Source organism: Thyridium curvatum, assembly GCF_004353045.1.
Source record: "Thyridium curvatum strain D216 chromosome Unknown NODE_15_length_556224_cov_80.126021, whole genome shotgun sequence".
Classification (NCBI taxonomy): Eukaryota; Fungi; Ascomycota; class Sordariomycetes; order Thyridiales; family Thyridiaceae; genus Thyridium; species Thyridium curvatum.
Genome location: NW_022156770.1, coordinates 44,464 through 65,859, shown reverse-complemented (window position 1 = coordinate 65,859; position 21,396 = coordinate 44,464). Strand labels below are relative to the sequence as shown.

Genomic DNA, 21,396 nt, shown 5'->3' with positions numbered 1-21,396 from the left:
AGCGGGCAACAACTGCGCGACATTCGGGCGACCCCGACACTAGCAGTGAGGATCCTATCACCTGACGCTATTCCAGGGTCCACCTGTGAGTATCTCAGGCTAACAGCCAACACTTGTTGTGTTGCAGAATTCGATCCTTGCTTGTGTTCAGGTGGTATATCAAGCTCTACTGGAACTATTTTCGGTCCAAGTGATGATAGATTCTGCCTTGTATGCAGTATTTCAACTCTTTTGATCAGCTTGTAGCAATAGGTTGGCGGGGACTTCTCGTTAAGCACAAGACTTCCCTCAGACGGCTTCACACTGATCCACAATCGGATCGGTGGACTGTGCCTTTTATTAGTAGCATCTCACAGTCATAGGCTACTTCTGGTAACTAACACTATACACCTTCCATGCACTTTCTTGGCTCGAGATGTAAATCTGGCCGTTCCTGACGCCAAGGTACTTTCCGTTCTCCTTCTGCAGCGAATAGCCGTTACCGTTGCCCATGTACTTGATGGTGTACAGCTGGGCACCCCTCTCCGACTTGTCTAGCGAAGTGTGGCTAGACATCCACTTGCCGTCGACCGCGCTGTTGAGGTGGTAAGTGCCCTCGCTCCCCTTGCCGCCGTCAACGGGCGCGCCGCCCTTGGCGTGGATGACCCAGCGCTGCGTCTTCGACTCATGCTTGGCTGTGGCGGCAGTGAGCACGATATCGCGGGCGTCATTTCCTGGGTTGGTGATGGCGAACCCGTCTTGCTCAAAGACGAGCCAGCGGCCCTCCGTCAAGTAGCCTAGAACCTCTTTGAAGCCTTCTTCAACAAGCGTAGACATGTCCATATGGGCGTTCTCTTTTCCATAAGGAGGCATAGGCTTCGGGTCGAAGCCGAAGACGTCCATGCATCGCTCCATGCCGTCCCATTTACCATCCTTGTCCTGGGAAGGCTTGGGCATGATTGGAAGGGCGGGTATAGAGTAGTCGGGCTAATCGAAGGGGCGATCAGCAACAGAATCGTTCCTCGTGGCAGAGAAAAGCAGCGACTTACGTGCTCAAAGTCAAATGCGTGGACAAAGTTGGCCATGTGCTCGCGACGCCAAGGAGGCATCTCCTTGGTGCGAATGTCAAAGCCGAATTCCTTGAGCCACTCCTCTGTTGACACGATTAGCTGATCAGGGTGACCCTGTTAAGGGTTGACGGAACGCACCAACGAACAAAAGCTGGCTGACATGGTCAACGTGCTCGGTGAACACTTTCTGGCCCCGAGTCCAGGGAGAGATGATGTGCATAGGAACGCGGAAGCCTTGAAAGAGCCTAGGGGTTAGAGCGAGGCCATATCGGTGACAGGAAGCCATCAACAAACCAGGTCCAGTGTAGACGTAACCAGAGTTGCCGAATGGATCGTTCATCCATTCAGCAGCGGTACCCTCAGGGCTGTGAAACGGGATGACGTGGTCTAGGCAAGTTAAGGGTTACTGCCAACGTCCCAACAGAGGCATTATATAATATGCTCACCTCCCCAGCCACCAGTTTCTGGAAAGAATATTAGCTCTTGGTAGATACATGGTGTTGTAAAGGAGCTGTCTGGAACGCACCATCGTACATGATGAACAAAACGGTATCGTTAGCCGACTCCCCGCGGGTGACAGCGTTGACCACCTGCTGCTGCAACCAGGCACCATCCTTGGGCATGTATGGGTTGTGCTCGGACAAGGCAGCGGGACCAATGATCCACGAAACAAGGGGCAGATCGCCGTTCATAGCGTCATCATAGAATTTCTGTAGGCCAGGGTAAGAATTACCCTTGATGGTCAGGTTGCTGTCAGGGCCAGCATTCATGTACTGGGTAAAATCCGCCAGAACATCATCTCCGTAATTGTCTCTATCCTGGTACACTTGCCAGGATACACCGGCTTCCTCGAGGTATTCGGGAAAGGTCTTCCACGAGAAAGGGTAGCACCCCAGACCAGGGCCGACTTCACATCCCGGAGTGCCGTTGTTATCCAGCACAGTACCACCTTGATCGGGAGTGGTCGGTCCGCCAGGGGCGTTGATCGTGCCGGTCATCCATTGGACACGATTAGGTTCAGTGGCACCGATGACGCCCTCCTGGTACATATCACAGAGGGTGTATGACTCGGACAGAGCAAATTGGAAGGGGATATCGCTCCTCTTCAGGTATGCCCAACTCATCCAAGTGTCTGCACACATAGTAAATCAGCACATTAGCTCTTCTGTGCTTCCATGTGATGCTGTACATACTGTTGGTTGCCCACAAGTTGTTTAGTCCATTGTTGAGAGTGGCATGGTTAGCTTGCCAGCTGTTAGAGCCGGCGCCACTGCATTGCATCACCTTTCGAAAGACATCAGACATGATCTTGCACCACGTGCAGGAGACTTCAAACCCAGTGACAGACTTACATCAACCCAATCACCTCCCTTGTACGGAAGGTACCACATGCTCAGCTGACGGTCAGCCTCTGGCGTGCTGTTGGTATAGATTATGTCACCCGTCTTGTTGACAAAGTAATCTGGTACAAGTCTGGATGATGATGCTAAGCTTAATACGTGATAATGGCAAAGAAAGGCTTTAGGCTCACTGCTGGAACACCGTACGGCCATCAGGGTTAACCTGACTTATGTTAGACTGGGTTCGCCGTCTCTTTCACTCCATCTGTTCACCTGAAGATTGGCATCCATGAAGCCGCGGACACCAGCCATGGTCCCATAGTACTGAGCAACGGTCTGTCAGTAGAAATTCTATTCAAGGATTGAAGCTTCACCAACATGATCAAAGGCTCGATTTTCCTGCATGAACATGACGACATGCTTGACGTCTTTCAAGGGCCCGGCCCCTCCAGTGGCAAACAATGCCGATAGAGCGGCAGCGGTGGAAACCTGGCCACGCATCTTTGATGGCGGAATGCAGTCGACCTGGAGCGTTGAGACAACGGAGCTAAGGGCACAAGGCCAGAGAGGTAACGCTTTGGTGATCCGGGGCTTGCGTCTCTCAAACTTGATTTACAACTCTCAGTCGGGGAGATGTAACATTATTTAAATACAAGGCATGGTAGTATGCACCCGGATCTCATGACAAAACGCGTTCTGCCGCCGGAGTATGTACATGTACAGACTCCGCTGCGGACTTCGTCCCGACCCAAGTTCAGCACGGGTCTCAAGGCGATATCAATATGTCGTACCTTATTCGTCCGAATTGTACAGAAGAATCCTTCGGGTTTACCTTGTTGCTGAGATAGATACTAAATGTCAAGCTAAACCTGCTTGGAGATTGATGAGGATCTCCCAAGAGAGCACCATTCACCCGTTTGACAGGGGCAGCCATGTCAGTGCATCTCATCGGATATGCACAATCCAGGGGTTCCCAAGCTTTGGGCATTATGAAGGAGAGGTGTGCTCGTCACATGGACTTGCGAAGGCTTATGCAAGACCTGTGTGAGTAGCATTTCCTCCACCACAACACCTTCTTCGATGCAATTTCCTTCATTTCCGTTCGCCAGTCATTCTCAGCGAGTCAAAGAGCCCACGCGGTCGTGAAATGCGGGGACATTAGACAACCCACACCTTTATTCCCGCATTGGTAGCAGTCATCATTGGGTGTTGAACCAGGTTTTGTCGTACCGGGATGCGGCCCCCCAGCTGTGCGAAGTAATATGATGGTTTGACAAGCTCTTATCAATGGCGAGCGTTCCCGGAGATATCTCTCAATTTATGAAACATGCATTTCGTTCCCACCTGAGATGCCTGTGCCGTTGAAGCTAGTCCTAGATGGATCACACCGCCGTTGGTCTCGAGATGGGCAAGGGGCAGAGAGCACCCCGTACATGCGTCTTTGCTATAAGTGCTCCTATTGGCTTCGAATCGTAGGAGCGTTTGTTCGGGATATGTTATCGTTGCTGGCTGTTTGTTGAAGTGCGGTTCAATCTCCTCGAAACAGCAATCTGCGGCAAGAATGCCCAAGCAACTTGATTCCGGCAAGCACCGGGGGCGACTTTTCTGGCTTTTGAATGGCGGTCTGCTCTCATCGGCTTTCGTTTTGTTCTTTATATACTTCTTCGAGCCACTTTCGTTTAAAAGAGGACTGCTTCGTTCACGGTTTCCCGTCGAGTCCACGAGAAATACACGGCTCTTTAACGCCCAGCTCAGACCGGAAGCTCACGAAAGCAGAGAGAACACCACGATTCAACTAGATTGGACAGTCACGAAAGGCCTCAGATATCCCGATGGAGTGGGCAAGTGGGTCTACCAGGTGAACGGTGAGCGTCCTCCGCTTCTTTGCATCCCACCCGTCGATCTCTCTCGGAACTCGGCTGACAAAGTGTCTCCAGGCCAGTTTCCATGCCCCAGTATTGAGGCCAGAGCAGGGGATACTATTGTCATCGATGTCCACAATCAATTATCGGACGAGGGACTAGCACTCCATTTCCATGGGCTGCGTATGGAAGGTAACGACCAATACACAATCCCAGATGCCGATGTCCAGATTCGCCTCTATCAATTACTCCACAGAAACATAGCGGAAGCGCGTTCTGACCTCTTACTAATGCGTCGTCCCTTTTTCCAGGCGCAAACCACATGGACGGCGTGGTCGGCATCACTCAGCGTGCCATCGCTTCCGGTGAAAGCTTCACCTACTCTTTCCGCATCAGCCCAGCCCAGGCGGGTACCTTTTGGTGAGGACTCGGAACCCTGGACTTACCGGGATGTCGCTTTGGCAGGATACTTTGCTGCATAGCCTGCATATCCCTGCTGCCCACGTGTGCACCACTAACAAGATATCCTCTCTTGTAGGTGGCATTCTCATGCAGAGTTTCAACGTGCCGACGGTCTATACGGTGCCTTCATCGTGCATGCGCCTAAGGCAAGCGGCGAAGCACTTGGTTCGATGTCTGGCTGCGGCGCAGAGTATGACGAAGACTCGGTCCTCCTGATCGGCGATTGGTACCACTCGCCAGCCCAAGAGGTGCAGGAAAATTACGATAGCTACACACATTGGGGTCTTGAGCCAGCTCCGGACTCGCTACTCATCAATGGTGTCGGCCTTTTTAACTGTCCCAGGCTTCCACACTGGAGGAAGGTTGAATGTATGTCCACGACGACACCAGGCCTGGCCCCACGTGGGAGTACTTCACGTCTGCGAATCGTCAATGTTGGGTAAGTCTATTGCCGCAAAGCATGCAGCTGCGTTGGATTGAGAACACAGGCCATACTGACAACAGGACGGTGTACATCTTAGCGCCATGTCAGGATTCAGTTTTCACATACCTAGAGCTAGAATCACAGTGCTGACAGTCGACGGCGGCAATGCCGTGGCACCACAGAACCAGACATGGTCGGCTGTAGGCACCGTACATCCTGGTGAGAGAGTGGATCTTCTTGTGGAATGGATGGACGCGGACGCATTCGAAATCATCCTAGATCGAGAGTATATTCTGCCAGTTCTCTTGCATGTTACACTGTGTCTGACAGATTTCTTAGATACTACCGGTCAAAAAATCTCGCATTGACACCTGAGCAAGCTTTTCCAGTGATTCGGGCGGATGAAATACAGGGCGGCCGACAAAGTCGAGCCACGACCCGCTCTCCAAATCCAACTGCACTGGACCTCGTCGAGCTTACCGGCGTACAGCTATCCGGGGGAGCCCTAGGTGGAGACAGACCAGATCATATTGTGCAAATATACACAAAGATTGAACTACTAGCACATCTTGAGAACAGGCCGAGAGGTTATATCAACCATACATATTGGATACCACAGGAGGATGACCCTTTGATTAGCACTCCGAGGAAACAATGGAATGAGCATCAACAGGTGCCATTTATCCCCCTGGCCAAGAAGAAAGACACGTGGGTTGATCTTGTTATCAACAATGTTGATGAGCTTGGTCACCCTTTCCATCTTGTGAGTCGCTACAGGTGACAGCCAAGTGCTCCCGAGTTGTCTTTCTTCCTTGACTGACACATCAATCAATGCAGCATGGGTACGAGTTCTACATCGTTTCCTCGTTTCACCCGAAGGAACACCTAGGCTGGAATGCATATAACGCATATGACGAGCGCAAAGGGCCTCCTGGAGGTGCCTATAACCTCAAGAGCCCGTTGAAAAAAGACACCGTGTTTGTGCCGGCTGCCGGATATGTAGTGCTACGGTTCAATGCCGACAATCCTGGACTCTGGTTCCTGCACTGCCATATCCTTTGGCACCAAGGGGTCGGTATGGCCATGACACTGGAAGTTGAAAAGTCAAATGATACCCTTCAATAATTTTTTCTTTCGAGAGCCGATCAAGAGCTCAAATCTGACAGGAGATTACTTCCGCGTTCTGACCTCCCATCTTGTTTCCCGCCTTATAATTTCGCCTTGTCTCCATGCTTGATCCTTTGAACCTTCTGCACGAGCTGTACAACGTCCTCAGCACAGCCGTAAGATCCCTGATACCCCCAGCCGGCATGTCCGTAATTATGTATAATCCAGGTGTCGGAGTCGAGCTTCTCCTCCTCAATGCGGGCTCCTCCTTCCCGGTAAGGGCGCAGGCCCACAGCATGTCGGATGACACTCAGACCACCGACGCCTTTGCCACCAGCAATCTCGGGATACTTCTTGACTATACGGTCCATGATCCGATTAGCAATGTTCAGATCCGGTTGCGATTCCCAGTTCCCGATATCATAAGTTCCCCCAAGGATAGAACCGCCACCCGCAGCTCGCGTCATGGCGTAGCACAAATCCGCATTCTCATCGTCATCGTTTCCACTAGTGACAAACATCGGGACTTCATTACGAACAAGTACCACCTGCCCCCTTGCGGGCCTCATCTTGGTGTCTTGAACGTCCTCTAATTTGAGAGCACCGAGCCCTGTGGAGTTGACAATGATGGTCGCAGGCTTGCCGGTGTGACTGAGTCCCCTGGCTTCCTTGATGTGCGACAGAACGCCTCGTTTCAAGACGGCACCATTCTTCAGAAGCTGGCCGACCAGCCATTGAAGGTAGATGGCCGTGTTGATGCAGACACTAGAGTATTCTGAAGCTGAATCATAGCCCTCGGGTACTTCGTCCTGGCGGAGGTCCCTGTAGTCCTCGAAAATTTCGCGGAACCAAGGGTTGGGATCGAAGATGCCCGCGGGGAGAGCCGAAGCATCCTTACGACGCCTGAATATTTGACACTCTACAGAGAGTCAGTGAAACTAGACTTGCATCACTCAGTGGGACTTTGCTCACTTTGAAAATGAATGCCGGCTTCGGGTACTTGCTCGCACAGCCGCTTCATCTCTTTCCATGTGACAGTCTCCCATTTGCTGTCTTCTTTTGTTGCCATACTGGCAATCAGGTTGTCAGCGTTGGAGCGAGACGAGCTGCTAGGCAGATAGACAACCTAGACTTACGGAAGTACGTTTGCACCGGCAAAGGGCGAGGCATACTCGACATCATAGTCGCCGGGCATATGCTTGGCAACGACAGTGACGGTGTTGGGCTTGTCGCGGGATAGCAAGAGCGCAGCTGTCAGGCCAATTACGCCCGCTCTGGGAACGACATCAGTATCCCAAGATTGGAAAGCAGGCTGAATTGTTTGTTTACCCTACGACCACAACCGTCTCGCCCATCGTGATCCTTGCCCTATGCTTTGCGTTGTGTATTGGTCCCGACGAGGTCGATGACAGGAGTGTTGGACACTCCGAGGTCGGGTTTGAAGCTATTGATGCCAGGCCTTCAATCACTATAAGAAGTTAAATGCTCTCCGCGCAATTGGCCAGTTAGATAAGCTCTTCCAAATATTGGCTAGGAGGGGCGACCCGCACAGGTGCGTGGTGCAGGCAGTTATCGTCGGCTACGAAACCCTCAATGCTGAGACTGAAGGCTCGGCGCCCTTATTTATGGCCGATATCTTGGGATGTGGCCTTACCATCGTGCTATTGCGGATAACAACAGCTCATTCATTGTTGACCCATGTCAAAAAATCAAGGGTTTGGAACAGCGATGTCGAGATTAATGGCACGATGCCGGAACTTCATCTGTGATCCCTGATTAGAACCTAGCTATTTCGTCCTGTTACAATATTGTACAAGACAGTCGAGCTTATCGAGAAATAGCAACGACATTTATACGCATTCACCAACCTTTCTTGGCTATGGTACCTGCTAAATATAGATTAGCATAGGCATACAACATCTCTACTGTCGACAACAAGCGGCTCTATATCAACTATTCATGGTCTGGAGGACTTCACACAGTACCAGCCGGCGAAGCGAGCATTACTTCGTGGGCTCTAAATTAACCCCCGGCGCTTTCTCCAAGGGGAGAGATACCCTAAGTCTCTTGTGCGTAAACACCACACCTTGTGCTCCGTTCGCGGTGGGCGGGGAGGTTAGCCGCCTCCAATTAGCCGACCAAGCCTAGCCGACCAGCAAAGGGGCTCGCTCGATCATGCTGTGGAATCCGGAGTGCCCCATTCCCATACATTGATTCTGCCATTGCCATTCGTCTTTTCATTCTTTTCCCTGCTTCAGGCCGCCATGCAATTCATGAGGCCCGGCCCAGAGCCACCTCGGACATACTTCCTCTTCATACGAGGAACCGACTCAACTGGTTATTGTGGAGCAGGTCGAACAAATCGACTCGCCTCTCGTGATAACGCTGCAGAGTGAAGACATATTTGAGGGACTCGTACGCCCTGCGGAAGTTCTCTCCCTCCTCGGCCAGGCGCTGGTACCTCTCCATGATCCAGGCACGATGCAGTGCATCATCTGACTCAAGTGCAGCTACGAACAAGGGCCAGCCTATTCTTGTGAATGAGGAATCGCCCTCGTCAATGTACATCTGGTGCGCAATGTTGAGAATGCGCCCAAGAGCAACGCTCTGCCGTCTGTTGAGCGATGTCCCCCTACGGATGATGCGGAAGTAGCAAAGGACAGACGCGTGATAGTGGGCGACGATGCCACGGACGTTGATGATGAACGTGCGATGTGGACTTGACGGGTCCAGCTGCAGGGTATGCGCCAGGCCAATCAGCTCCGCGTACCGATCTGTGATCATGCCCATAATACGGACCACCTTTTGGCGGGCAACCTCGAACGCCTGGGAACCCGAATCTCGAAGCCCGACGAGTTTTGACAGGAGGAAGCGAACCTGCCCTGTGTTTCCGAACAGGTAGAAGGTTGCTCGGCTGTGTAGGTCGTCCAGCAGACGCTCCTGTGGATGGTTCCAATCCTCGGTCAGCTTACAGTTGGCATGCCTGTGGAGGGCATCAAAGCCTTCGACTAATGAGGTCTCCTCGTCCTCGGCGATGCCGACCATGGCCTGGCTGAGCATCTCGTTGAACAAGCCGCCAAATCCATTCAGAGCAGCAGCCCCGTCTCTAAACGCGATCCAGACCACCATGCGGCACGCAAACCCCGAGATGAGCCAGTCATCGTGATTCACTATGGGCTGAGGGCTCGCCCCCTGGTCAATCCCCCAGAATTGGTCGGCGTTGTTCTCCAGAATGTTCCGTAGATTGTGGAGCCTGCCCTGGATGAAGGAAGCAGCACCGCTCAGATGCGCACTCAAACCTGCCCCGGAGCCGTCTCCGAATCGTTGCTCGTAGTGTATCATCAGCCAGAGCGTCGCGAGGATGTGGTCCAGCTCTACCGTGCCGCCCCTGTCCTGTGCCGTTGCCAGTGCGAGGAGGTGGAGGGACGCTCCATAGTGCTCTACAGCTCGAACTTTCTGTGCTTCAGGGTCGATTGTGATGGTTTGGTGCTTGTAGGCCAGATGATGGCCACCCATGGCGCAGACCATGTGGAGGAGCATCTCGTCGTTCTGCGCCATCTTCCAGATGGTGGCAGCTACCGACAGCTCTGGTGGTTTTCTGTCGGCCGAGGGCCCCACAACGAAGCGAAAGTTGTGGATGGCATCGTAGTCTGCGGGCTCGAGAATCACAGCGCAGGCGTCGGAGACCCAGGGTCGGCCGGCACTCACGGCTGCGGGGGGAACACTCGGGGATGTCAGGGCACCGCCAGGGATGGATCTCGGGACCGACCCCAGAATCGAGCCCGGGGTGGTGCCGGCAGTGGAAAGTGGGGAGCGGTGGGCAGTCAAGGGCTCGGAGCTGGCGTCGCTGTGAAGGGCAGGGCGAGGTGCCTGGTGCTGCTGCTGCTGCTGCGACTTCTGTGGAGGAGCACGCCTTCGGGGGTAGGGTTTGCGTGCGCGGGGCTCGTAGTCGCAGACGCGGCCAAGACGGACGCAACGGCGGCACTGGGGTCGCTCCTCGTCGCATTTGACCTTCTTTTCTCTGCAGGTCCAGCACCCGGAGCGGGAGCGCGAGTGGGACGGTGTGGAGGCATCCTTGTCGGCCGCATCAGACGAGCTGGTCCGGGGAGCAGCCGGGATTGAGTCGGTGTCCAGCTCCATCGCTGATGGATGGTTGGCTGGCTGGCTGGCAAGTCTGAATTGACGACAGCCGATCCAACTTGGCGACGACCTGACCTGAGCACTGGGGGCCCTGGTTCGTCTCCTCTCAGTGGGCGGGACGAGAGGTGAGTCAGGGCCCAGGTGGATTCAAGAGAAGGGAGGCGTGCCCTAATGAAATAGCCGGTCGGCTGCTGGCCGCCCAACAATCAGCCCTGATAGGTTGATAGCGATTTGTTGGCTAGCCGGCCATGCCGCAGCTGGTCCCGAGCTAGGGAGGGAGAGGAGAGCATGATAAGCGCCGAAGTGTCTTTACTCGATCGGGACATCAGATCGACCTTGAGGTGGGCTCAGGTCTCGCGATAGTGATACAATACAGAGACTGGAAGGCCATCAAATCAGCATCATTGTTGTTGCGCATGCGCCGGGTCGATATGCATATCATAGTCTTCACGATGGAATAAAACCGTCAGTTCTATCACGGACGAAGATATGCATTCAGCCATCCAAGGCTATGATTAACCAGCGAATCTGGTGTCTATATCGTATGTATGTGTAGGTCATAACATCATGATGCAGCACAAGACTGCTCTTCTTCACCGTCACTTGATCTCACTCCCGGCCCTCCACGTCTCATCCCGCACATGCTTGAGGAAAGGCAGCAGCGCCGTGCCGCCCGTGCCTGTGAGCTCCGCCTGCGCGCCCTTTTGCCTCGCCAGGGCGCTCGATGCGCTCGCCAGGTTCTCCGCCCCCGGCCGGCCGGGTCCGTTGCGCCCCTGCCGCGCCGGCAGGATGATGAAGCGCGCCACGAGGTTGAGGTGCCTATTGCGGAACTCGGTCAGCGCCGCCGTGGCGCCCTTGTACGCCACCCGCAGGCGTGCCTCTTCAGGCGAGATGGCCTCGCCGTCGTTGCCTTCCCTATCCGCGATCTGCGCGACGTAGTTGCGGATGCTGCCGAGGCGGGGCAGGTGCTCGAGGAACCGACGGTGCGGGCCGGGCATGTAGCCACGGACCTCCTCATGGTAGCTCACTTCTTCCTTCTTGCCCGTAGGGCTTTGTCTTGTGGCAGGTTTGTGCTCCACGCCGAGCACCTCGTCAAAGAACTGGATGAGCGAGCTCTGTCCGTTGGATCCGCCGCGCAGCTCGGTCCACTTGCCCTTACCGTCTCCCTCGTCGAAGAATACACCCCGAGGCAGGCCCGCAGCGGACATGTTCTTGGTGCCAGCCAGGAAGGGGCGAATATCGTGGTAGAATACCATGGGGTCACAGCGCTCGTGCATGCGGTCGAGCATGTCGCCAATGGTACGGAAACGCTCCGGAAGCCACTCGAGGGCGGCGGACACAGAGTCTAGGTCACGAACACGCAGGGCTTCTAGGGCTCGGAGCATCTTTGAGATGACCTGGGCGCCCTGGCACTCCATAGCCACGGACACCATATAGAACCATGACTCGTCCTCAGTCCCAGTAAATGTGAGTAGGGCTTTGAGAGACTCGACATCTTCAAAGCTGGAGGACGGTGAGGCAAAATTCCACAGAGCGAGTCCGGCATAGGTCGCGACGGGTGGAAGTTCGAGATGCGAGGATATCTTGAGCAGAGGAACGGTGATGGCAGGTGGGAGAATCTGAAGTTGAACATGTCAGTCAGCCGGTGCTGTCGGTGACAGGTGGCCCAGGGATGTTATGTCGACACATACCTCCGCTGCCTTTTGGCCTCCCCAGATATACCCATGGGTGAGAAAAGTCAAGATAACATATGCTCTCCTCCAGTCTTCTTCACTACGTAAGTTGTCCACCGAGAGCACGGGGAGGAGGTCGACCTCGCAGCGGATGCGTTCTTCCTGGATCAAGAGAGGCAGTCTATAGGCTAGCCTCTCCCATGGCGCGTAGTAGGAGTCCGAAAGACGTTTTGAGGGAGCTGACTTGGGGAGAAAGCCATTCTCTGTAACGGCAAACTCTTTCGTAATAGCCTCGTCGATGACAGGGCTTATTGTTGGAGTGATCACCGCGTGAGGAGACATTGTGACAGAGTTGAAGTTGAAAAGGTTCAGAATTCACAGGAAAGACGAGGCTCTGAGTAGACTGCAATGCCAAAGTTACAAAAGACACTTTCTAGAGACTTCATCCATAGTTCATTAATACAGCTGAGAGCAGATTAAGGAAGTTTCTATGCTGTGCGAGCCCGGATGATACGGATGGCGGAAGCTCGAGCACGGAACCTTGGTAACGGATGCAACCACCCAAGAGTGGGCCTCGTCCCATTACCTCATATCTAGCCTCCTCGCGGCGATGAACTCTAGCTTGTGACCATATCCAACTTCATTCAGACATTTGCCCGCCAGGTTTGTTGATGTTAGCGTGGCGGGTGATGATGAATTGTGGAAACAAAAGTACGGCTAGTGGCGGATGAGAGCGGATGTTAGCGGAACCTCGGAAGACGGAAGCGCGAGATGAAGACGGAACTTAGGATGTTCTGCTAGTCCCACACGGAAGACGCATCACCATCCGCTCCCGTGACGTAGAACCAGCTACAAAGTGAGGGAAAGTTCCCCCTCACTGGTTTGGGATGCTCATGAAAGCAAAGAAGCTCGAACCAGCATCTGGCCATTTCTCAGCCCCAGAGAGACAATCCCAGAAGATATCATACGAGCATGGAGTTCACACAATATGTCGAGCAGCTGAGGGCCGGCCAACAGGTTCAGTTCCCTCCCAAAGCTCACACTCTCGACTACGCCAGGTCGCTCGACGCACAAGATCCTATCAAGCTGCGGGACCAATACATCATCCCCACTCAGGCGTCGCTGAAGAAGAAGGCTCTTGACGGCAAGATACCGTGTAAGGGGCACCTTGCGTCACTACTCGTAAGCATTAATCGTTCATTAGCTCACATGACCAAACAGCTATTGCCAATGGCCACGCCAACGGCCTGACTGATGGCCTTGCCAATGGGGACGCAAAGCATGAGGATGAGGATTCTACGCCGGGTGTCTACTTTTGCGGGAACTCCCTAGGTCTGCAGGCCAAGGCTGTCCGGCAACACATCGACGCCCAGCTTGAGACGTGGGCGTCGATCGCTGTGCATGGGCACTTCAACAAGCTGGAGAACTCGCCGCTGGCCTGCTGGCAGGACATGGCCGCCGATTGCGCCGCCCACTTTGCGGACATTGTCGGCGCGTCGCCAGAGGAGATCGTCGTCATGAACACGCTGACGGTCAACCTACACCTGCTGATGGCGAGCTTCTACCGGCCGACGGAGAAAAGGCACAAGATCATCCTGGAGTGGAAGCCCTTCCCCAGCGACTGGTACGCGATCGAGTCGCACATCCGCTGGCACGGCCTGGACCCGGCGCGGTCGATGGTGCCGCTGCACCCGGACAACGAGGCCGGAGGTGACGCGTACATCTCGACAGAGCGGGTCCTGGCGGCCATCGACGAGCACGCCGAGGAGACGGCGCTGATCATGCTGCCGGGCCTGCAGTACTACAGCGGCCAGCTGTTCGACATGCCGCGCATCACGGCGCACGCCCGGTCCAAGGGCATCGTGGTCGGGTGGGATCTGGCGCACGCGGCGGGCAACGTGGAGCTGCGCTTGCACGACTGGGACGTCGACTTTGCGGCGTGGTGCACCTACAAGTACCTCAACGCCGGCCCAGGCGCCATCGCGGGCGCCTTTGTGCACGAGCGCCACGGCAAGGTGGTGCCGGCGGCGGACGGCAAGGGCTTCGAGTTCCGCGACCGGCTGTCCGGGTGGTACGGCAACGACAAGACGTCGCGGTTCAACATGGCCAAGGAGTTCCAGCCGACGCCCGGCGCGGGCGGGTTCCAGCTGTCGAACCCTTCGGCGGTCGACCTGGCGTCGCTGCGGGGCGCGCTGAGCGTGTTTGAGAAGACGAGCATCTCGAAGCTGCGGAGCAAGTCCCTGGTGTTGACGGCCTACGCAGAGTACCTGCTAGACAGGATACTGGAAGAGGACAGACAGAACGGAGCGGAGGCGTCGTTCAAGGTGCTGACGCCGCGGAACCCGATGGAGAGGGGCGCGCAGCTGAGCGTGCTGCTCAAGGCGGGCCTGCTGGACAAGGTGGTGGACACGCTGGCCGAGGCGGGCGTGGTCTGCGACAAGCGCAAGCCCGATGTGATCCGGGTGGCGCCGGTGCCCATGTACAACACGTTCGAGGACGTGTGGCGGTGCATCGAGGCCATCAAGAAGGGCGCGAGGGCGTGATAGATGGCGGATAATGCATGAAGTAGATGCTCACGGCTATGATAATAATGAATCATCAAAAGAGCACTGGAGTTCAAGCGGTTCCCCCTCCGTCCACCGCGTCATGCCACAACCATGCGTGACCGTCGCCTTTGATTGAGGCCTAGACCCTGGCAAATACGACTTTTGAGTCCTCCAGCGCAGCTCGAGCAGTTTGGCTGCAGGAGTGAGGCTGCTTCAATTGATGTTTTGACCAGTCGCGGAGTCCGCAGAATCCGGGAGAATACGCTTATTCGGGTGCCCAGGTATGCAAAGTGGAGATCCCTGGTGAAAATGATGGATGACACCACCCGGGCCATCAGCTTTCCGGGGCCGTCTTTGGCCTTGGCTCTTCTTTTACCGTTCAGGGTGGCGTCTCTGTGTGGTCCGTGCCGCAGCCGCAAATTACCATAAAACTCTATCCCTCTAACCTCACTTCATGTCGTCTTCGATTCACCCAAACCTCACGCGCTCCACCTTTTGATTGGAAATTCATTTCTGACTAGAGGTCAATTTCAAGCAATGGCTCCTGGCAGACCCAAGTACGAGTTTGGCGGGCCGTAAGTCCTTCATCCCTCATCCATCGACCAGACCAAAACAAAGACCCCGGCCATGCTAACCCGCCACCCCCTTTATATCACAGGCCTGGTGCTACGGCCATCGTCTTTGGCTTGCCCATCCTTCTGCACTTCTTCTCATTCGCCTGCAATGACCAGTCCGGATGCCCGGTGCCGTCGCTGCTGCACCCCTCAACACTGACGTGGGAGCAGCTCAAGGCCGAGATCGGCTGGCCAGCCGGTGGCATCCGTGACTTCTTTAGCCCTCACGTCTTTGGCACGACCATTCTCTACTACCTCTTCAGCTTGGTTCTGTGGCGGTTCCTGCCAGCTCAGGAGGTCTGTGGTACCAAGCTCAAGAAGCATGGCCGCCCGCTCAACTACCGCTTCAATGGTGAGTCGTCTCCCACCGTAGGACCGTAGGGGGGGGGTTTCCAGCAGTATCAATGATGCTGATACTGTCCCGTCAGCATTCTCCAGCACACTCGTCCACCTGGCCGTCTGCGCTGTAGGCACGTATCTGCAGGGTGCCGACTTTGTTGTCTGGACCTACATCGCAGACAACTACAGGCAGCTGCTGACGGCCAACATTGTCTTTGGCTATCTCTTGTCCATATATTGCTATGTCACCTCATTCAGCGTCGACACAAACTACCCCAACAAGGACATGCGTGAGCTCGCCGATGGCGGCCACACCGGCAGCTTCATTTACGATTTCTACATCGGCCGCGAGCTGAACCCGCGTATCACGCTGCCCATCTTTGGTGAGATCGATATCAAGACCTGGTTCGAGATGAGGCCTGGTCTGACGGGCTGGCTGCTGCTTGATTTGGCCTTCATTGCCAAGCAATACCGCAACTACGGCTTTGTCTCGGACAGCATTATTCTCACCGCCTGCATGCAGGGCTACTACGTCCTCGAGGGTCAGTACATGGAGGCCGGCGTCCTGACCATGATGGACATCACTACGGATGGCTTGGGCTTTATGCTGTCCTTTGGCGACATCGTCTGGGTGCCCTTCCTTTATTCGACCCAGTGCCGCTACCTGTCCACCTACCCGCTGCATCTCGGCGTTCCCGGCTTCGCGGCCATTATTTCCGTGTTTTCCCTGGGCCTGTTCATTTTCCGCTCCGCCAACTCGCAGAAGAACCGCTTCCGCACGCAGCCCGACCACCCGTCCGTCAGGAATATGACCTACATCCAGACCAAGCGCGGCACTCGCCTGCTCACCCAGGGCTGGTGGGGCATGTCCCGCCACATCAATTACTTTGGCGACTGGCTGCAGGCCTCGCCCTTCAGCCTGCCGACGGGCCTCGCCGGCTACACCATCCTGCCCGCCTCCGCCGCCGCCGTGGCCGGCGAGGGCTTCAGGATGCTCGACGGCCGCCAGGTCATCCAGGGCGAGGCGAGAGGCTTCGGCGTCTTCTTCACCTACTTTTACGTCCTATACTTTGCCATCCTGCTCATCCACCGCGAGGGCAGAGACGATGCCATGTGCGCCAAGAAGTACGGCGAGGACTGGGACAAGTACAAGAAGACAGTGCGCTGGAAGATCTTGCCGTACGTCTACTAGATCGCATAGAGTCAGGCTCCACCAGCTACTGTGGCCTCGTGTATGTCTCTCGTGATCACCTGCACCCAGCGCCGACAGGGAAGCTGTAAGAGAAGACATAAAGAATCAAGTCAATAGGGGACTTGAAATTTTGCGAGGTCACGGATTGTGCGCAAGATCAAATCCATAGACCTACATTGTAATTAATGACGAGAAACAAGACCAATGCTTTCCAACTAGCGAGGCACGCGCAATGGGCCGGCCACAGTGCCAAATGTGCTGACTACTGACTGAATAGATCAGTCTAGACCTACGCGGCAGCTTTTCTAGGACTTGATAGTATTGTGTTGCAATGCCTTGCATATGTGCGTCACAGTCGCAGCTTGCCAGCCTTTTGAGGCATTTTGTTGAAGTTCCCTCCGGCGCAACTGAAGGCGGGCTGGACATTCTGTAACGTTTCGACTTCCCCCTGCTCTGGAGTTATAAGGCCTTGCGACAATAATGCTTCCACGTACGACCATAGATGGTAGAGAACTCGGGATCCCGTCCGCTCTCCCATAGATAAGCTGCCAATCGCCGGAGTAGTAGTTGGGTCGGTGACGACCAGCGAATGCCTGGTGTTGTACGTTCTTTTTCTCCTTTTTGGCCAAACCCCCTTCTTTTTGCTATGTGTATCGCTTTATTGTTCTCAGTAGTAGTAATTACCTAGGTGGTGTTTGGTATGTTTGATATTGGGACCTTGTTGTTTCCATAAGCTATAGTTCTGAGATGCAGACGCTCTGTAGAATCGTCCAGACTGCACTCCTGAGCAGACCGGGCTGGGTCTCTAACCGTGAACGTTGATTCATCACGTCGAACCAAGTACGGGGCATTTATTAAGTAGCTGAATGCGTCAAAGTCTTGTACAACATGCAGTGCATTGTGAATGCACCAATCCCAGCAATTCTTCGGACCTCCGGAGCCGCCATTTCAGCCTCTTTATCCGTTTGTCACTACTTTTCTCCAACAGCATCTACTACTACTTCTGCGATTCAACAACAACAAAACCAAAAACGTCGTAGATAATCAAGCCTCAAGATGCTCACTATCCTCATATCCGGAGCAGGCATATCCGGTCTCAGCGCGGCCATCGCCCTTCGTCGCGCCGGCCACCGCGTCACGCTCCTCGAGCGGTCTCGTCTAGCAAACGAGCTTGGCGCCGCCATCCATATTCCGCCCAACGCATCTCGGGCGCTCCTGGCATGGGGATTCGACCCGCTGCGCTCCAAGGCCGTGCGTACACGTCGCCTACGCCGGTTCGACGGCGTCACGCTCGAGCCTCTTGGCCGGGACGGTGAAGATCACAGCAGGATAGAGGAGAAGTATGGTGCGCCCTGGTTTCTATTGCACAGAGTTGACTTGCACGACGAGTTGAGGAGGCTGGCAGAGGGCATTGAAGGGAACGGCTTGCCGGTCCAGGTGCGGACGGGATGTGAGGTTGTAGGATACGTGAGTTTTGTTTTGACCTTCTGAGATCTCAAGTATATGTGTGGACTTACAAGGAAGTCGGCGCAGAATCCAGATGCTCCGTCGTTGACTCTGGCCGATGGAACTGTGATGAATGCTGACATCGTCATCGCCGCGGATGGCGTGCATTCACTGGCCGTCGAAGCTGTACTGAGTCAGCCGAACCCTGCTGTGCCATCTTCAAAAATGGACAATGACAACTTTTGTTACCGATTCTTGATTCCTGCGGCAGAAATCGAGGCTGACCCGGAGACCCAGTTTTGGAACGACAACTCGGATGGAGTGAATAGGTTTCTAGTTGGAAAGGGGAAGAGGATTGTGTCGTATCCATGCCGAAAGTACGTCTTTTATATTTGAGGACATTTCCGAGTTAACTGTCTGCGCTGGAGGCTAAAATTACAGTAGTAACGAACAACACAACTTCGTCGCCATCTTCCACCACGAGAACCCTTCGATGAGTAAAGAAGGTCGGTAGTTGACGTATGCCGCACAGCCAATTGCCTCGAACTCTAACTCTGTAAGCTTTGCAGACTGGCAGGCCACACTCCCAAAAGCAGAGCTTTTGAGCCGTTTCTCCGACTTCCACCCTAGTATAGTCGCTATTCTCAAGTATGTCGTGACTTCTTTAATCCCAACTAGGCAGTTGTGCAAGACTCTGCGTACGATCACCATCACAGGAAAGCCAACGAACCAAGTCAACACCCTCTACTCTACCGCCCGCCCATACACTCATACTACCGCCAACGGATGGCGCTCGTGGGTGATGCTGCACATCCCATGCTCCCTCACCAAGGCCAAGGGGGAGCCCAGGCTGTCCAGGACGGCGTTTGTCTCGGCATTCTCCTCTCTGATGATCCGAAGGACCCAGGTATCATTATGTCTAGGCTAGAACTGTACGACCGTATCCGCCGCCCTAGGGCCAGCGTCGTGACGATCTTTAGCAACGCCGGACAAGATGAAGCCCACAAGGTGCGCGAAGAGGTATATAAGTACTTGGGCGATGAGGCAATACCGCGTGAGTCTTGTGCCATGCATGAGTGCCGCCATCAGTACGTTGACTGACAATGCAACAGAGAGCCCCTCAGAGTTCCATGACTACAACTTTTCATATGATGTGATACAGGATTCTATTCGGTGGATGAGGAAGGAGGTCAACCGTGACTTTGAACTAAGAAATGGGTTCTTGCATGAGGGCTAGCTCAACTATGAGGGTGTCTTGCAAGAACATAAGAGTTAGAGACTTTATGGCTCCCAATACGAGACGGTGAATCTAATGCCCGGAAAGGCTACTGGGCAGTGATATTCTACAGCACAGGAATAGTAATGAACGAAAATACAGAATATTCAGCGACTAAGACGGCCAAGCGTCCCAACGAGATAAATCAAAAATCACAGAAGCTGTCCTGCAGCTCTCAGCCCGAACTCTTCATAACCAAGGACCACGCTACTCCGCCGCAGCATATAACCCACCCACCCAAGAAAGCTCCTCCCCGTCCCCCTCGCCCCAGCCAAGCACCCCCATGCCCCGTCCCACGAACCCCCAGAGCTCCTCCCCCGTGCCGCCCTCCTCCGGATCCAAGACCTGGAACCCGAACCCGTCCGTCGCGGCCGCCACAAAGGCCAGCACGAGGGCGACCCAGCCGCTCGCCGCGGCGGCGTCGAGGCTCCCGCCGCCCTGGCGGAACTCGACGGTGCCCCGCCCGCCGGGCAGCATGCCGGAAAAGTCCCACTTGTAGACCTTGCCCCGGACAAAGTCGTGCTTCTTCCCGTGGGCCCGGCCGTACGTCGACGCCGCGGGGAACATGTTGAGCGCGTGGACCACGCCCCGCGCCTCGCCCGGGTCGGCGGCGGCGTGATCGAGCAGGGCAAGACAGTCGGCCAGTCCGTAGCTCCGGAGGCTCGGGCTGGCGCGGCTGGACTGGCACCAGTAGGTTCCCGAGGCGCGACGGTCTCGGGGGGCCAGGGCATCGATGGCAGGCTCAAAATAGAGGGCGGCCTTGGCGACGGCGGCTAGCTCTAGGGCGGAGAGTGGCGTGGGCAGGCCCGAGATGTGGACGTGGGTGCTGCAGTGGTTCGAAGGATGGATGGTGAAGCCCGAGTCGTAGAGCGTGGCGAAAATGGCGTGCAGGTCGCCGGCCCAGTACCAGTCTGCTGGGTAGACAGGGGAGACCAGCTCGATGCCCCCTGACCAGGATGTGTGTCAGTAACATATGTACCTCTAGACCAAAGATGGAGACTCCAAGTGTTGGTGATCTATGACAGTAGTTTGGGCATGGGAGAGGATATATTGTACATAGGTTCTTGGCCGGCTGGTTAGGAATAGTGATCTCCTGAACCAACGACCACTCGGCATAGTTCTCTGCCGATTTCTCATTGCCCTCATTGACGTGGCAGTGGATGCCGGCCTTGAGCAGCTTCTTGCAGAGGTCTTTCGCGAGGGCTTTCCACGCGGTATAAGTCTTCTTCTTGCAACCAAGAAGAAGCTCAATCTCAACGCCGAATCGGAAGGGAGCTTGGCTTGCCATGTCTCAAGGAGGAGTGTCTGTAGGTAGTGGTGTCTGAGATGAAGAAGAAGGCAGGAAAGAAGAGCAGCAGAGTCACTAGGAGTTCTCTTCCGATATGGGAAAAGGGGCTCAAGAGACTATGAAACGACGAAGCATGGCACTAGGACGATCTGGCTCAGGACACTCCACAATGCTCCTGGGGTCTTTATACCTCACCGCTTCTCCTGAGCTTGATATCAAAAGTGATAGCATACTCGACGTGAAACGTAGTGTAGAGCTTCAAGGTCGGCCCCCTTGGTGGTCTTGGGCCTAGCAAAGCGCGTATCCGGCGAGTGAAAGCTTGAGAGGCTCCATGACACTTCGCTTTGTCCTGACTCTTCCTTCTCCCTCGTGCTTGAAAGGGGAACCAGGGGTTTCAAACCCACCTTTCAGCTTTCAGATTCCGGTCCTCCTGGAGCCATCTGACGGCCGGCGAGACGCTGGGCCATATCACACTAGGATCGGGGTCAGACTGTCCGACCAACCATCCCCTCGTTCTCTACTCTGACAAGCAGCAAGCAATGCACGATCACAGACGGCGTCTCGCCCATCGTGACCCGGCGCCACCGAGGCCAAACATCGACAAGGCTGCCGACCTATACGGAGCTGGCCCTTGGCTC

General features: G+C 55.0%; 9 protein-coding genes across 9 annotated transcripts; 4 read left to right on the top strand and 5 right to left on the bottom strand.

Moving 5' to 3' along the window:
• Window positions 1–288: 288 nt before the first annotated feature.
• Window positions 289–2,890, bottom strand: E0L32_003395 (uncharacterized protein; the record flags this gene model as incomplete). Its single annotated transcript, XM_031137691.1, has 11 exons — window positions 289–327; window positions 382–966; window positions 1,029–1,132; window positions 1,188–1,436; window positions 1,496–1,513; window positions 1,576–2,181; window positions 2,243–2,333; window positions 2,402–2,522; window positions 2,581–2,612; window positions 2,663–2,713; window positions 2,768–2,890. The coding sequence occupies 11 exons, from the start codon at window positions 2,888–2,890 to the stop codon at window positions 289–291; spliced, it is 2,019 nt and encodes a 672-aa protein (XP_030998544.1).
• Window positions 2,891–3,950: 1,060 nt separating this feature from the next.
• E0L32_003394 (uncharacterized protein) lies at window positions 3,951–6,262 on the top strand (the record flags this gene model as incomplete). Its single annotated transcript, XM_031137690.1, has 6 exons — window positions 3,951–4,443; window positions 4,563–4,671; window positions 4,790–5,152; window positions 5,268–5,423; window positions 5,477–5,900; window positions 5,975–6,262. 6 exons carry the CDS (start codon window positions 3,951–3,953, stop codon window positions 6,260–6,262), a joined length of 1,833 nt encoding a protein of 610 aa, XP_030998543.1.
• Window positions 6,263–6,345: 83 nt separating this feature from the next.
• Window positions 6,346–7,599, bottom strand: E0L32_003393 (uncharacterized protein; the record flags this gene model as incomplete). The annotated part of the gene is made up of 4 exons (XM_031137689.1): window positions 6,346–7,163; window positions 7,217–7,314; window positions 7,381–7,518; window positions 7,574–7,599. The coding sequence occupies 4 exons, from the start codon at window positions 7,597–7,599 to the stop codon at window positions 6,346–6,348; spliced, it is 1,080 nt and encodes a 359-aa protein (XP_030998542.1).
• Window positions 7,600–8,557: 958 nt separating this feature from the next.
• E0L32_003392 (uncharacterized protein) lies at window positions 8,558–10,384 on the bottom strand (the record flags this gene model as incomplete). The annotated part of the gene is made up of 1 exon (XM_031137688.1): window positions 8,558–10,384. One exon carries the CDS (start codon window positions 10,382–10,384, stop codon window positions 8,558–8,560), a length of 1,827 nt encoding a protein of 608 aa, XP_030998541.1.
• A 599-nt stretch (window positions 10,385–10,983) lies between these two features.
• On the bottom strand, window positions 10,984–12,399 carry E0L32_003391 (uncharacterized protein; the record flags this gene model as incomplete). Its single annotated transcript, XM_031137687.1, has 2 exons — window positions 10,984–12,003; window positions 12,076–12,399. 2 exons carry the CDS (start codon window positions 12,397–12,399, stop codon window positions 10,984–10,986), a joined length of 1,344 nt encoding a protein of 447 aa, XP_030998540.1.
• A 630-nt stretch (window positions 12,400–13,029) lies between these two features.
• E0L32_003390 (uncharacterized protein) lies at window positions 13,030–14,600 on the top strand (the record flags this gene model as incomplete). Its single annotated transcript, XM_031137686.1, has 2 exons — window positions 13,030–13,213; window positions 13,279–14,600. 2 exons carry the CDS (start codon window positions 13,030–13,032, stop codon window positions 14,598–14,600), a joined length of 1,506 nt encoding a protein of 501 aa, XP_030998539.1.
• Window positions 14,601–15,140: 540 nt separating this feature from the next.
• Window positions 15,141–16,748, top strand: E0L32_003389 (uncharacterized protein; the record flags this gene model as incomplete). Its single annotated transcript, XM_031137683.1, has 3 exons — window positions 15,141–15,178; window positions 15,262–15,569; window positions 15,646–16,748. The coding sequence occupies 3 exons, from the start codon at window positions 15,141–15,143 to the stop codon at window positions 16,746–16,748; spliced, it is 1,449 nt and encodes a 482-aa protein (XP_030998538.1).
• Window positions 16,749–17,804: 1,056 nt separating this feature from the next.
• On the top strand, window positions 17,805–19,431 carry E0L32_003388 (uncharacterized protein; the record flags this gene model as incomplete). Its single annotated transcript, XM_031137682.1, has 6 exons — window positions 17,805–18,215; window positions 18,273–18,571; window positions 18,636–18,700; window positions 18,764–18,842; window positions 18,911–19,248; window positions 19,307–19,431. 6 exons carry the CDS (start codon window positions 17,805–17,807, stop codon window positions 19,429–19,431), a joined length of 1,317 nt encoding a protein of 438 aa, XP_030998537.1.
• A 246-nt stretch (window positions 19,432–19,677) lies between these two features.
• On the bottom strand, window positions 19,678–20,758 carry E0L32_003387 (uncharacterized protein; the record flags this gene model as incomplete). Its single annotated transcript, XM_031137681.1, has 2 exons — window positions 19,678–20,417; window positions 20,527–20,758. 2 exons carry the CDS (start codon window positions 20,756–20,758, stop codon window positions 19,678–19,680), a joined length of 972 nt encoding a protein of 323 aa, XP_030998536.1.
• Window positions 20,759–21,396: the final 638 nt, after the last annotated feature.